Source organism: Nymphaea colorata, chromosome 7 (genome assembly GCF_008831285.2).
Source record: "Nymphaea colorata isolate Beijing-Zhang1983 chromosome 7, ASM883128v2, whole genome shotgun sequence".
Lineage (NCBI taxonomy): Eukaryota > Viridiplantae > Streptophyta > Magnoliopsida > Nymphaeales > Nymphaeaceae > Nymphaea > Nymphaea colorata.
Genome location: NC_045144.1, coordinates 5,616,591 through 5,631,420, shown reverse-complemented (window position 1 = coordinate 5,631,420; position 14,830 = coordinate 5,616,591). Strand labels below are relative to the sequence as shown.

General features: G+C 35.6%; 1 protein-coding gene across 1 annotated transcript; it reads left to right on the top strand.

The window, feature by feature from the left end:
• Positions 1-5,302: 5,302 nt before the first annotated feature.
• Positions 5,303-14,830, top strand: LOC116258096 (14-3-3-like protein GF14 iota). The gene is made up of 7 exons (XM_031635214.2): positions 5,303-5,583; positions 11,928-12,234; positions 13,236-13,323; positions 13,530-13,639; positions 13,774-13,922; positions 14,059-14,102; positions 14,415-14,830. The coding sequence occupies exons 1-7, from the start codon at positions 5,511-5,513 to the stop codon at positions 14,418-14,420; spliced, it is 777 nt and encodes a 258-aa protein (XP_031491074.1). The 5' UTR covers positions 5,303-5,510; the 3' UTR covers positions 14,421-14,830.

The window sequence follows — 14,830 nt, the reverse complement described above, 5'->3', positions numbered from 1 at the left end:
AATATTTGATTTTTTTTTTTTTAGGAAATGGCATGTGGAACTTATGAATCGACTACCAAATTGAATCCATGGTTTGTTGATTGACGTGAAGAGAGAAAAAAAAGTTAATTTCACTTGGAAATGATCCAGTGAACTTAATTATGTCGCCACATATTATATGGTTTCTACTGTTTTGTAATTTGTTTCCAATCTCACAATATAATTCATTATATCAGCCGGATTGAAGTCATCTTAGTCAATATGTTATAATGGTTACCCTTATTTGGAGGGGGCAGAGTTAAAAATTTCTATTCAAAGGCACTCTAATTTTAAATTTCAATGGCACTTATATGTAAAAAAAAAATAAAGTTTTTATATGTAAATAAAGTAAATTTTATGAATTGGTGTGGACAATTGCCCACACAAGCTACACCACTGCTTCTTTCCACGACGACTGTAAACTTTTCCGGTGAGAGTGGAGGGAGATCGGTGTTGGAGTGAAGAGGCCAAAGGCTCCTTCTCTTCCCCCTTATGCTTCTAAGGTTTTGGTATTTTAGGGAACTGCCCAAATGGGCTTTAATTTGCATATAACTTCCTCTAGTAATATAAGAAGAGACCCTAACACCCAATTGGAGACCAACCTCTTGCGAGCTTCTAATGGATGCCATTAAGCGAACCCCTTCCAAAATGAATGACAACAATTAGGGCGAGGGGCCCGCATGGGCTCTGGCTTTTTTTAAATTTACATGTAAATTTTAGAAAATTTCACTTGTGCTATATAAAAATTTTGAAAAATAATATTTCTGCCCTAGTCAAAATTTTGAAACTTTAATTCGGCCCCCTCATAAAAAAATTATGGCTCCGCCCCTCACAACAATAATCATTTTTTTTAGATGTAAATCATAGCGCTAAGAACAATTAAGACTCTCTTCTTATTCAACTAGTTACATTCTCATGATGTTTTGTTTTTGCGAAAAAAAAAATGAATAGATGAACTCTGCAGTTTTCCCTTTTGCATTCTCATATCAATTTTATTTTGTCGATAAGAACTGCTTGTGTTTTTCATGGTCCCTTACTCCTAAATTAAACTTCATAGTTGTGGCCACGGCTAAACGTGATCTCCATATTAGAAAGGATATAAGAACATATTATCACAACATATCTTTAAATATGTAAATAAGGCTGGCTCATCCCCAGTTAATTAAAATAATGATTTAAAAGTGGACATTTTGGCATTGTTTCGTAAAATATGGTACATTTGCAAGGGAGGGTGGATGGAGACAAGGACCATGGGAGGCCTGATTCGATAAAAAAGCAACCGTTCTTTCTTTTCTTTTTAAAACATGACATAGGCCCTCGCCTAAAATTTCTGAAAGAACTAACAAGGAAGAAAAACAAACACAGACATATATACGTGCATTCTTCTCAAAGGCACAAACCCCAAAACTTCTAAAATTTTCAAAGTATTTTTTTTTATATAGCCTAACCTTATACATATGATCTATTTGGTTAGGAAGGCATTTCATAAAAACTACTTAAAAAATTAAAATGCATAAGCACTTTAACATGTTAATATTTTGTTTCAAAATTTTTTATATGGGAATGAACTTCTCAAAATGGGATTTTAAAACCTACCCCATTAACACACACACTGTGTGTGGGATCATAGGTCTCAGTAGTATTGAATCATATAAATTATAACAGCCCAACCCCTTCCAAGAGGAATAATGGCATAGACATTATTAATGACCAAATTAAATCCTTATAGTGTCTTTGACTATTATAACAACCTGGCCCTCCTACGTCATACTCGAGTTGTTGATCAGTCCGATCTTCAGAAGGCTAAGAGCCAAGACAACGACCCACTTAATAACCCATTTATAAACCTGTAAAGATCTTTTACAATCTTCAATACAAAACTAAATTTCTCAAAGTATGACATTACATTCTCTTAAGGTACAGACACTCACATGCTTAGGTTTGAATGTTGCACCATGCTTTGATATCATTGTAATGACTTGACCCACTTTTATAGTGGGTTCAAACCCCTAGTCTAATGGATCAGGGTCTGCTCCTTAACAACTTCTGCTCATACTCAAAAAGGTTTATGGATCACGACAACAAACTACTTAACTTTTTTTTACAAGTGCTTGAAGATCTTTCACAATATTTTGGTTGAGACCATTGAAACATAAGGGGCAATGTTGCAACATAATTTAAAAAATAATAATGGTAAAAACACTTGATTTCTAATAAAATAAAATTTAATTCTTTATAATCATAAAAAATGATTAATTCTTGTGAAAACTTTGAAAATTTAAATAGCCATGCTTGATATACATCTTGAAAAAGCACTTCAAAAGTCGTTAATGTCAAGAATCATGACTATCCACTTCACAAAGTTCCTTTTCCCAAAGCCAATAGTGGTTAGAGAATTGAAATAGCCCTTGGGTGAATAAGGATAAAAAAAAAGATTTTAAATGATAATGTGTGGATGGGTGTTTGTAAGGGGCATCGCTTTGTCTTTCATTGCCTTCAAATCCGTAGATGTGTAGTTCTTAAGAAGTTGTTCGGTATTAATAACAAATTGTTATTGTCCAGTGAAATTGCCTAAAACTTGGGGCAGATTTATGAAACCCTTTAATATAGTGTTCCATGAATGTACTCCAAATTTTGACTCAAAATCACTAGATGAACTTCTTTAAATGGACAAACTTCTCATTCACTTATTTTTCACTTTGCTCACTTGTTTTTATGATTTACCTTTTCTAATGCACAGTACTTATATTAATTGTTTAGTATTTTGCTTCTTAACTATAATTAAAACCCTTAATCTTTTGGGCCATTTTATCTACATATTTCAAAGCATATTAAAAGTGATTTGGTGTGATTCGCTTCTAAAGCATGTAAATTGAAGAGGTATAGCATTCGAGACAGACTCATTAAATCTTAAATTGAGATATCAACAACTCCTTGCAGCATTATGTTGCACATTTATTACCCTTAGGAAGTGACTTCTATATCATGTCTATGGCCTTCTTATCTAGTTAAATAGTGATTTCTTGTGCACCTTAACATATATGAAGTTTATCTACATTGATTTCCTTATAAGAAAGCATGTTATTTGTTCTCTCTCTCTCTCTCTCTCTCTATATATATATATATATATATATATATATATATATATATAGTGATTTCTTGTGCACCTTAACATATATGAAGTTTATTTACATTGATTTTCTTATGAGAAAGCATGTTATTTGTTCTCTCTCTCTCTCTCTCTCTCTCTCTCTCTATATATATATATATATATATATATATATATATATATATATATATATATATATATATAATGTTCTTATGAGGCTTAAATTGCAATTTTAATTAATGCCCACCATCCTCCTTATTGACTGAAATGGTAAGGATGTACATGCTTTGATTAAGGAAATAAAAGATTGTAAATATTCACTTAGGGGGCATTTATGGCCTGAAAAGTAAAATGAATATGTTTTATGAACTGTAGGTTAAATTTTCCAAGTTAAATAGTCGAAAAATTTTTGTTCTATAAAGGCTGTGAACTCTCTTTGTCAAACCCAAAAAAAATAAAAAAAATATTACTTGAATGTATTTTTAATCATCATTTAAGTCCATTTGAACTAACTGCCCCTGAATATGAGGAGGGTAAAAAGGTTTCCAATAAGCCGGAAATTTTTTCTGGTGAAGTCACTATTTCGATATTTTTAACTTTTGTGGGGGCTCATGTACATAAACATTCAAATATTATAATATTAAAGTAACTTTGTGAGGCTGGTGTGGCAGCCACCACGTGGCTCTGCCACGTGTGCTGGAGTGGTCCTTTTTCATTGAAAAAAAAAAATAAAGAATAATATGTGCAAAGCAATTCAAGACCAAAAGGCCTAACTACCTTTGCTTAGAGAGCAAGGTAATTACGTCACAAGATAAACCTTGTTTACAGATCAATTTCAATTTTTTGTCAACAATGTTGTTATTATAGTAAAAACCATAGTCACAAATAACGTTTTGAAGTTTTAAATGGCGAGGTTTATCTTTGGTATAATACAATGAGCTTGAAAAAAATGAAAAAAATACAAAAAAATATAGTAAATTTTTAAAAATAAAAAAAAAATTTAAAATGAGAAAAAAAAATAAGTGAGAAACTAAAACACAAACATCAAAAGATAAGTAGATTTACAACAAATAAAAAAAATGTTGGCATTAAAAAATAAAAAATATTAAAAATGTGTTAAAAACTTGTTTTTTCGGTTTTTAACGTTTTTTTTTCGAAAAACACATTTTTTAAAAGTTTTAAACGACAATTTAATTTATTGTGTTTTTTCGTGTTAAAAAAAACATATTTTTTGTGACACTGGTAAAAAACATTTAACAAAACTGACTCTTTTAAGCACATGAAGCCAACACTTCCTCTGCACATTATTAGCTTTGATCCATCCTTTGATATTACATTAAAGTATAAGAAAAGTATTTCATTTTATCATTTATATGAGATCCGAATTTCCTCTCCTCCTTGCTAGTCCCCAACATTTTTCGTGAGTGCCTAGTATAGATCAAATATTGGTCAATTGGTATAGTACTTTCATTCTAATAATAATACAAAAACGTAACACCTATAAGAATATAATTGATAATGACAAGAGTAAGTTTGTACTTCATTATAGGTCTAAGGTGAACACTCTCACTTTATCTTTAGCTCCAAGCAACCTTGCTTATGTTTTGCTTTCTCACATGTTACCTTGATGTGTGTGTGAGAGAGAGGTTTGATGCAACACAAAATCTAAGAGGGTGTTGGAAAAAAAAAACATTGCAAGGCTTGAAATTTATGTCTAGTTGGTTCAAAACTAGACCAAATAATAAACAGAAGTTAGATTTCCATTGTCAAACCTACAATGCTGAATCCGAATATGATAAATAGTTTGATCATCTTTTCTTTACTAAATTTGATTCAGGGCAATATCGAGTGTACACTATGAAGTATGATGTTAGTAAGACAACCTTAAAAATATAAGAGCTATTTCGTAACGAAAATCAATTTATTTTATAAATCTGTCTCAAAGATTGAAAATATTATAACTCTAACAAGTTGTTTGACAACAAAAAACACTTTAAAATGAATATGATTAATGTTAGTGTTTCATGAATTTATCCAATATTTATAATAAATTGATAAGATACTTATAAACAAACAACCCATAAAAATTTTGTAGTGCTGTCATTGCTATAGAACAGTTACTTTTACAAAGGATGCATGGGCGGACGCTCAATCGATGCGACAGAGGGCCATCCCCAACCAGGGCGGGCCCGGAAGAAACCGACGGTCAGATTCGTGCCTCATAGTTCCTGCACCGCGAAATTCTCACGCCCCTGAAACCTTATAAATATGGGGCTTCCCTCCCTCAGTCACATCCAGCGTAGGGTTTTCCCTCCGTTTCTCCTGTGTTTATAACCGGGTGCCTTCTTTTCTCTCTCTCCCTCCGTGTGAGCGAGCGATAGCAATGTCGACCGAGAAGGAAAGAGAGAGCCATGTTTACATGGCGAAGCTTGCGGAGCAAGCCGAAAGATACGAAGGCAAGTTTCTGAAATCTTCTTTTAGCTTTTCTTTTGGTTGTTTAGTTTGTATCTGTGAGTGGTTTATCTGTACGCGTACTTGTAATGTATCCATTTTTATTCCATTGGATTGTGTGGTATTCTTAAACCGTTGTGAATTCTTGTAGCCTCATCATTCTCTGTGTTGTTTTATTTGAAATACTCGATTGATCTGCATGCATTCTTTGCCTGCGTGATTTTTTGGTTAAATTTCTTTCCGATCTATCGGCGTTATGTCCATTGATCTGTTGAGAAGGGAAAGGCTGTAAGAAGTGTATAGACGGTAAAAGGCCGGGGCTCGGTTTGGCTTGTTTTCTTATCGTGTTTGATAGATTCTGGAAGAGATGAGAATGCATACTCTGGTTGAATACATCTTCTGGTAATATCAGAGTTTTCTGCATCGATCTGTTTATCCAACTATAAAGGCTTAGGATTTTCATGGTATTTTAAGGTTTTTCTGTCTTTATTCTTTGGTATCGTGCCAACCTCAAGCTTCTCTCAAGTGCTTTGGTTTGATTATTCCCATTTCCATAATGGAAGGATAAACGTAGTCTGCTTCCTGGGCGCTGCAATTTTTTGAATCCTTATCGCTGCGAAAAGGAAACCGGAGGATAGTTGAAGATTTTCATATAACGGTTTGGACAGGATTTTGGAATAGCATTAGGATTTGTTATAGAGGAAATGGGTGTCACTTCTTTGTACCTCTTTCTTGCAGTCGTTGTTATTGTTATCGATACTTAAGACAAGAATTCCACTTTTAGTCGGTTGCCTTTTCTTACTAGTCCGACCCTGTTTTCTTTCACAAAATGGGAGTTCTTTTTCCTTTTATTTCTTATTTCTTCATCTGGCCATTGCAAACCACGTCTTCTTATTAATTTTTTTTTTTAGGACTTTATTTAGTTGTTATTAGTTGGTTCCAATTGTTGTTCTTGAACACAAGGATGCTTGTGTTTTTCTAGTTATTACCATTTTATGTTATTTTATTTGTTACGAGTATACAGTCACTGTTTTACATTAGTTATTTTTCATGTCTCTTTGATAAGGTTTGATTTTAATCTGAGGAAAAAAGACTGTATTTGATTCTTCATGGTGATGAAGCTGAATGCTTGTTTTTCTGGTCAGTTAATATTTTCTCTTATTTGTTTGTCATTGGTGTCTTCAGAGACATTATTTTTCAGGCTTTTATCTGAGTGGTTTTTTTTTTTTTTTGGAGAAATTGTTTGTCTTAGGAATGTGTTGGAGATTCAAAAGATTGATAGGTTCCAGAATCAAAATCGTTGTTAAGATGTTAAAATAAACACAAAACAGAAAGCAAAGTTTCAGAGTACCTTAAAAAATGGTTTTTATTTTTTTTAAAAAGGAAAAAGTATTGTAAATTTATTTGGATTACATAGAGAGAAATTGATTTTCACTCTATTTTCAAAATATAGCATTATTTTGGTATTTTCTCCTCTATTTTGGCAATACTGTTGTAATATTTTTCAAAATATCCTTGTCTCTATATGATGTGGACCCACCTAGGTTCGCACCTATCCATGCACCTTTGGCCGGTCCATGGCCAGCAAGGTCTGGCTAGTACCAAGCTATAAAGCACTCAAGTCACTTGTACTTGCCTTCACCACATTTCAAATCTAAGGTTTGGGACCTTGGGTTTTGTGAGGATCCAAAATTTTTGTTACACTTGGTGGTGGGTCTAGAATTGGTTGAGGAACTCTATTTGGATTTGAGAGAAGATCTAAATCCTAGATGCTTATGGCAGAAGCACTCGCTTTTCATCTTGAAGGCCCAATAATTGATTACGTGTGCAAAGGAAAAGAATGACAGAAAGGGCAAAAGTCAACATTGGGGGATTTAGCAAATTGCCCATTGCACCACCTGACCACCAATTGAGAGAAATGGTACAAGCATATTTAAAAGTCATTTCATGAAGGAAGAAGGGCAAAACAAGCAGTGGAAGGTTATGCTTTATGGGGTGCAGTTACTTCAGCCCTTGTTGCTGACTTATCTAAAGGGAAACTCATACAAGAGAGTGCTTCAAATACGCATGAGAGTATCTCTTCTTCATTAAAAATCAAGCTGTTGGATAAAGATAAAAATATTTAATGATTTTGTCTTACGTAAGGAGCCAAAGAAGGGAGTTCTGTGGACTTCAAGGTATTGGCTTGTGCAACTGAATTTTTTAATTTGAGAAAGTTATACCAAGAGGATAACGATGAAGGAGAAAGAGAAACACCGTGGACCCCACTCAAAAGCAGATATGGCCATATATTCTGTTTTAAATTTGGGAGTTTCCAAATTTAAGAGATGCCCAATATTCTTGCCTGCTATGTTAAGAGTTTATAATGGTGAATTAATGCAACCAACATATAGGCAATATGGTGAGCAAGACTCCTCAAACGTTGAAGCGCCATTTCAGCAACCTAACTGAAATTCAAACCTTAGATTTTCTGTTTTATAATTCCCATCCTATTATTTTCATTTTCTATTTAAACTTTGTATGACACTCATTTTGGGCTATGCTCGGAATGGTATTTTGATGATCGAGTCCCTCTCTTCCTTCTAGCGTGTCTTCCAACTCAGATGAACTTTCCATTGGTCTCTGACTCTCTGTTGAATTCCAAATTGTCCCGGCTAGTCTAGCCAGTATCCTCCTTGGTCTTTGCTGGGCAACCCTAATCCTCGGTAGAACGATGCACGTGTAGATGACAAACAACTCATGGAGGGCAGTACTGCCACTAGCATCTACTTGTCTGAAGCAATTTTCAACTGACACACACACGTATGCCTCTAGCTACATGCTTATTGATGGGACCTATCGCTGAGTCCTTGTAAGGATCCTGGTTTGAACTTTAGTGGGCTTACAAAGGTAGGTTTGCATCAGTTAGTATTGGAGCCAGTTGGACTAGCTCCATCAAGGGCACATGAGCACCAAGAACAAGGGCCCAAGCCCTTCTTATATGACAATTTGCCAGTTCTACAATAGAAGACTAGGGAGGGCCTTGAGGGCTGCAATCTTCGGTGCAGTAGAGACTTGGTTGTGCCAGCTCACTCTTCCTGATCATGGACTTTGGCTTGCACATCCATGGCTGTTGAAGCACCGGAGATAACCCTTATGCCATCAAAGGAATCCCAACTTTCGAAGCTGTCATTTCTGCAAATGTCAAAGTCAAGCGAGTGGACCTCAGCATCATGTCTGCAACCAACACCATATTGACCTTGCTTGGGACTGACTTCATGCACAAGACGCCATGAGACATGTGGGCTATGTCACACAGACTCACCAAAACAGCAAAAGCACCCGAGTCGACATGACTTGGGTTCGGGTGCAAGTGCACCTTCGACATGGCATTGTGTGCCGTCAACACGAATCTGGTGTGGTCAAACCATGTCGATGCCATTTTGTCCTCTTTTTGACCTTTTTTTAAGAAATGATGCTTCTGTTTTAAAGTCTGTTTATCTGCAGTTGTTATATTGTTTTTAGTATTTGACTGCATATTTTTGCAGTTTAACACTAGATATTTATATGTTGCTCATAACTTTTTGCTGTTTAAAAGTTTTGTTAATCTGGGAACAGGTTTTTTATGTATAAATTGCATAAAATCATTAATCAATTTTGTTATATATACATATACATGTGCTGCTTATAAGCTCTATAAATGTATTACCAGTTTTTTTAATCAGTCTTATATATGTTATATGTAATATACGATGTATATTTATGCAGTTATAAATTGATATATGACAGCTACTTGTTTAATGCCTACTTATGTTATGCGTAAGATTGTAAAATCTGAAATCAGACTCCATAGTATATATTACATGGAGCAAATAGAATGATACAGGTTTTGGAATCTTGGATAACTTTGTATTTTATATATATATATATACCCACACTCTTGTTGCACCCACACCCATGTTTTTTTGAAATTTGCTGCACCCCGCACCTGCTCCCCGCACCTGCACCCCACACTCATGTGACATACATAGGCTACAATCACAAGCATTCATGTGGCGCTAGCTATCAAGGCATTAGTACTCCTCACAACCAGTACCCACCTTCAAGTCCATTGAGTATGTAGGAAATAATAGGCTTGTGCTGCTCACCCACTGCATGCTGCTGAAGCCAACTGCCAATCATAACTGTATGTTATCAAGCTTTGGATCCAGGCAGACCATGGACCATCTTCATGGGTCTTGGGTACAAGACCCAAATTAAGGGGGGTGGATTGGTGCAGGGTCACCTAGGTCTGCACCTATCCATGCACCCTTGGCTGGCAAGGTCCGGCTGTTACCAAACTACAAAGCACTCAAGTCACTCGTATTTGCTTTCTACCCATTTCAAATGTAAGGTTTGGGTCTTATGAGGTTCCAGAATTATTTACACTTGGTAGTGCAGATCCAAAATTGATTGAGGAGCTCTATTTGGATTTGAGGGAAGATCCAAAGTCTAGATGCTTATGGCACAAAAGTTCAGTTTTCATTTGGAAGGTCCAAGAATTGGTTACATGTGCAAAGGAAAAGAATGACAACAAGGATAAAAATCAACACTCGTGGGCTTTGGCAAATTGTGTATTGTGCCACCAATTGAGAGAAATGGGACATGCTAGTTTAGAAGATATTTCACATAGGAAGAAGGGCAAAACAAACATTGGGTTCTCAATAGAGATGGTACTTTATGGGATGTGGTTACTTCGTCCGTTATGGTTTGCTTTTTTAAAAGGAAGCTCATATAAGAGAGTTCTTCCAATATGGATGAGAGCATCTCCTCTTCATTTAAAATCAAGCTGCTGGATAAAGACAAAAATATTTAATAATTTTGTCTCACACCAAGAGCCAAAAGGAGAAAATTCAGTGGACTTCAATATTTGCCGTGTGCAATCAGTTAATTTGGGAAAGAAATACCAAGTAGATGAAGACGAAGGAGAAGGAGGAACACCATGGCATGGACCCTACACAATGCAAATATGGCTATGTACTCATTTTTATAATTGAGAGTTTCCAAATTTAAAAGATGCCCAATATTCTTGCTTGCTATGTTGACAGTTTTAATGGTGAAATAATGCAACCAACAAATGGGCAATATGGTGCGCGAAAGGGATTCCTTAAATGTTGGTGCACCATTTCAGCAACCTAATTGAAATTCAAAATCTAGATTTTTGGTTTTAGAATTCCTACTTTATTATTTTCATTTTCTATTTAAAATTTTAAACTTTGTACCACACCGATTTTGGGCTGTGCCTGGCATAATATTTTGTTGACCGAGTCCCTCTCTTCCTTCCATTGTGTCTTCCAACTCTGATGAACTTTTCGTTGATCTTTGTCGAATTCCAAAGGGTTCTTGGCCAGTCCAGGGGATATTCTCCTTGGTCTTTGCTAGGCAACCCACACTGTAGGTGGCCAATCCTCAGCAGAATGGCACACCAATCCTCAGCGGAACAGCACACTTGTAGAGGATGGGCAACTCGTGGAGGGCAGCTCTCATGCATCTACGCGACCCAAGCAATCCTTGGTCGACACATGCATGTATACCTCCGGCTACATGATTATTGAAGGAACCTACCGTTACGTCCTTGTGAGGGCCCATGTTCAAAGTTTGAAATTAGCAGGCCCACCTGAAGGCAGGCCCATGTCATTATGACTATGGTTTTTGGCATAGGTTGGGAGTACACCATGTTTTCATAATAATGAATCTTTCAGGTTTTTACTGTTTGATTGGTTATTTATTCATTTTATTTGTTAGTTATCCCTGGCAAAAATCTGCTTCATTTATTGCATTGGTTACTTTTTATTAAACAGTGTGGTCCTTTGCATGCTTGAGGCAACTTTATATAAAAGTTTGTAAATGAATGTCCATTCATGTGGTTGTTGTTGTAAGCAAACATCTTACCATATGGTGCTAGGATTGCATTTTTATTATTGTGCCATGTGCCTTCTGTTGTATTTTTTTTTTAATGATGTAAACTCTTGCATATTTTACAGATATAGTCAACTTAATGCATGTAGCATCTTCTGTATAGTTCGTTGTCAAATTGGTAAGCATGCCTGTCACATAGAGATATTCACATTTTTAGGCATATGTTTCTTGTCAATAAATATTCAAGAGTTATCAGAGGTTTTCTACTTTGCTTCCTAACTAGTTTCATTAAGTGTGTGCATTTTGTCTCACCAAAATCAGAGCATGGACAGTCATAATAGCTTTTTTCAAGTTCTTGTTTTAATTATGTATGAACTTCTTTATGTGAACATAAAATTTTCTCTCTTATCCCATAAAATCTTGTTGACCGGACTGGATTTCTGATATTCTTTTCTTATGATGGTTTGTGCAGAAATGGTTGAGTCTATGAAAAAGCTAGCTAAACTGGATTTAGAATTGACAGTTGAGGAAAGGAACCTGCTGTCTGTCGGTTACAAAAATGTTATTGGTGCACGACGAGCTTCATGGCGAATCATGTCATCTATAGAGCAAAAAGAAGAGGGAAAGGGAAATGAACAGAATGTTAAGCGCATTAAGACCTACCGACAGAAGGTTGAAGAAGAACTCTCAAAGATTTGCAACGATATCTTAACCATCCTTGATGAGCATCTAATTCCATCATCTGGATCAGGGGAATCCACAGTCTTTTATTACAAAATGTGAGTTGTAAGAATTTTGCTTTCCATTTTGTTTTTTGTACATTTTTAGATTGGTATATCAGTTAAAGTGCAATAATGAAAATATGTGAATAATTTGTTATCCATCACTATCTGAACCATTGTCACAAATATCACGACATTAATGAGCAAATGAGAAAAACGTTTTTTGAAAAAAAAAAAGTGGAAATATATTTATCGTGTTTTTTTATCCTGCTTTTGTCCCCTTTTTTCGTTTTTTATATCAATATCATCATGAAGAGTTCAAATTTAAACTTAAATGAAGCTATTTATCATCATTAAACATTATTTTTATCAATTTGTGTGGTTTTTTAGTGTCTTTTTTATTAGTTTCTCATTTCTTTTGTTTTTACCTAATTTTTAGATTTTTTTTATTTTCCTGAGAAAATCAACTTTGCCAAAAAATCCAGAGAAAAACCTTGCTGTTAAAAATATGTGAACGTTATTTGTAACAATAAATTGGATGTTCGAATTGCTGTAGCTAATTGCTCATTTTCCATCTTTTCATCTTCTGGGCTCTGCTTCAGTTCCTTGCGTGAACTGTGTTCAATGCTTGTTATCCTAAGCAACTTTACTCTTGTGCCTTCTCTCTTTTCTTCAGGAGTGAGATTGGAGTGGTTAGTACTTAGTATGTACTGATTGGTAAAGTGAGATTGTTCTGTAATTGAGATTGTCTACAGCAGTTCCCGTCTGCATAATGCATACAGTTTTTGCCCTTTATCTTTCTTACCTTGGTAGTTCAAAAAGTCACATAATTGTCGACTGTGTTAAGTTGATTTATGGACTGTTATGGTTCCTTTCTTTTTTTGTGAGCAAGATCTCTACAGCTTCTGTGTAGTCTGTACTGATTTCACTGATTGGTGAAAGTTTGGCTGTTCTGCGACTTTCTGGACCATTTCTCTTTTGCAAAGTGCATACAGTTTCCAGACCTTGCTCTAGTTCTTCCTTGCTTAGTCAGAGAATGACTTTGTTCATCAATGCAGGAAGGGTGATTACTATCGTTATCTAGCGGAATTCAAGACTGATCAAGAAAGGAAGGAAGCAGCTGATCAATCTCTTAAGGCTTATCAGGTATCCATCATGCGGTTTCTGAACAATTAATTTGCAGTGCTCAAAAGTGGTTGATGCCACAGTTGGCATTATGTTGGTCACATGGCTAGGTGGTCGTGGCTTTTCTTGTTACTTTTGAGTGACCTTTTGTAGCATTTTCTGTAAGAGGAAATAACTTGTGTTTTGCTTAATGGATGCATGGTAATCTGCCTTCAAATTTGTTTCAGGCTGCATCAAACACTGCAAAGACAGATCTTCCCTCGACCCATCCAATTCGCCTTGGCCTTGCTCTCAATTTTTCAGTTTTTCACTATGAAATTATGAATTCTCCAGAGAGGTAACTTATTTCTGTGTGTTGTTTTGGAGAACATGTACTTCTCCCTCATGGCCTCATCATCAGAGGCACATCCTGATTCTGGCATAGTTTTTTTTTTTTTATTTGTCCCGAGGCTAATATTATTCAAACTGCAGAGCTTGTCATCTGGCAAAACAAGCATTTGATGAGGCAATTGCAGAGCTGGATACCCTGAGTGAGGAGTCCTATAAGGACAGTACCTTGATCATGCAGTTGCTGAGGGATAATCTTACTCTTTGGACTTCTGATCTTCCAGAAGATGGAGGTAATCCTTAAAATTGAAATGAACTTGTACCTTTTTCGTTCGAAGCTAGCTCTTCAAGAAAAGAAAGGAAACGAAAGACAAAAAAAAGTTTTTCTGTACATGCTTGATATCTCAGTACAGAGGTTTGTCCTTGCAGCTGAAGATGGTGTCAAGGCTGAAGATGTCAAAGTTGAAGCTGAGGTAATTAATTTTTTGCGTCGTGCTCTATTTTTGTTTTTCTAATGTCCTTGGTTCAAACTTTTCAGCTTTGCAAAATTTGCATCCTCCTACCACTTTGCTATTGTGTTATATGCGTTACTTGGTTATTTACCATAAATAGAATCAGTAATGGGACCAGTCTCTTGTGGTTAGAAGTTGGTATATATTCTTAGTACGGTTACAGTTATCTGGGTTTTATGTGGGTCTTCTTATTTCACTGATCCTTCACATGCAGAAACCTCTCTCTCTCTCTCTCTCGCTAATATTGACATTTTTCCTGCTCAAATGGTGCAGCACTGACAAGGCTGATTGATTGCAACGCTTCATTCATCATTTCAAATTGAAACATGGCTGGTCTGTTCCCTGGAGGGTGGTTTCAACCCAGATCAAGGATTTTGCTCTTGATATTTGGGACCTTGTAATTTCAGTCCTCGTCTGTTTGCCTATATGCTTCTTTTCTACATCTCTTTTTCTTTTCTTTCTCCTTGAGTTGGACCTTTTAATGCCGGAAGATGAAGCATTGTTTTGTCGGTTCTTGAAGCATTGTAGGTTATGGTCAGGAGGGTTGCTGCTGTCTTTTTTTAGTCGCTTCCCTTTTTTGAGTTTCTCATTTCTCATATGTTTGGTAGTGGTTCCATGTTGTCGCACAGTTCTTGCCAAGAACTGTACTTCTTGCAGTTAATATAGATTCTTCAGTTGAGTTTTTGTGA

Coding starts and splice junctions, on each gene's coding strand:
- LOC116258096 (XM_031635214.2), top strand. CDS start 5,511: ATGTCGACCGAGAAGGAAAGAGAGAGCCATGTTTACATGGCGAAGCTT. Junction 13,324..13,529: donor AATCTCTTAAGGCTTATCAG/GTATCCATCATG, acceptor AATTTGTTTCAG/GCTGCATCAAACACTGCAAA. Junction 13,923..14,058: donor TGATCTTCCAGAAGATGGAG/GTAATCCTTAAA, acceptor TTGTCCTTGCAG/CTGAAGATGGTGTCAAGGCT.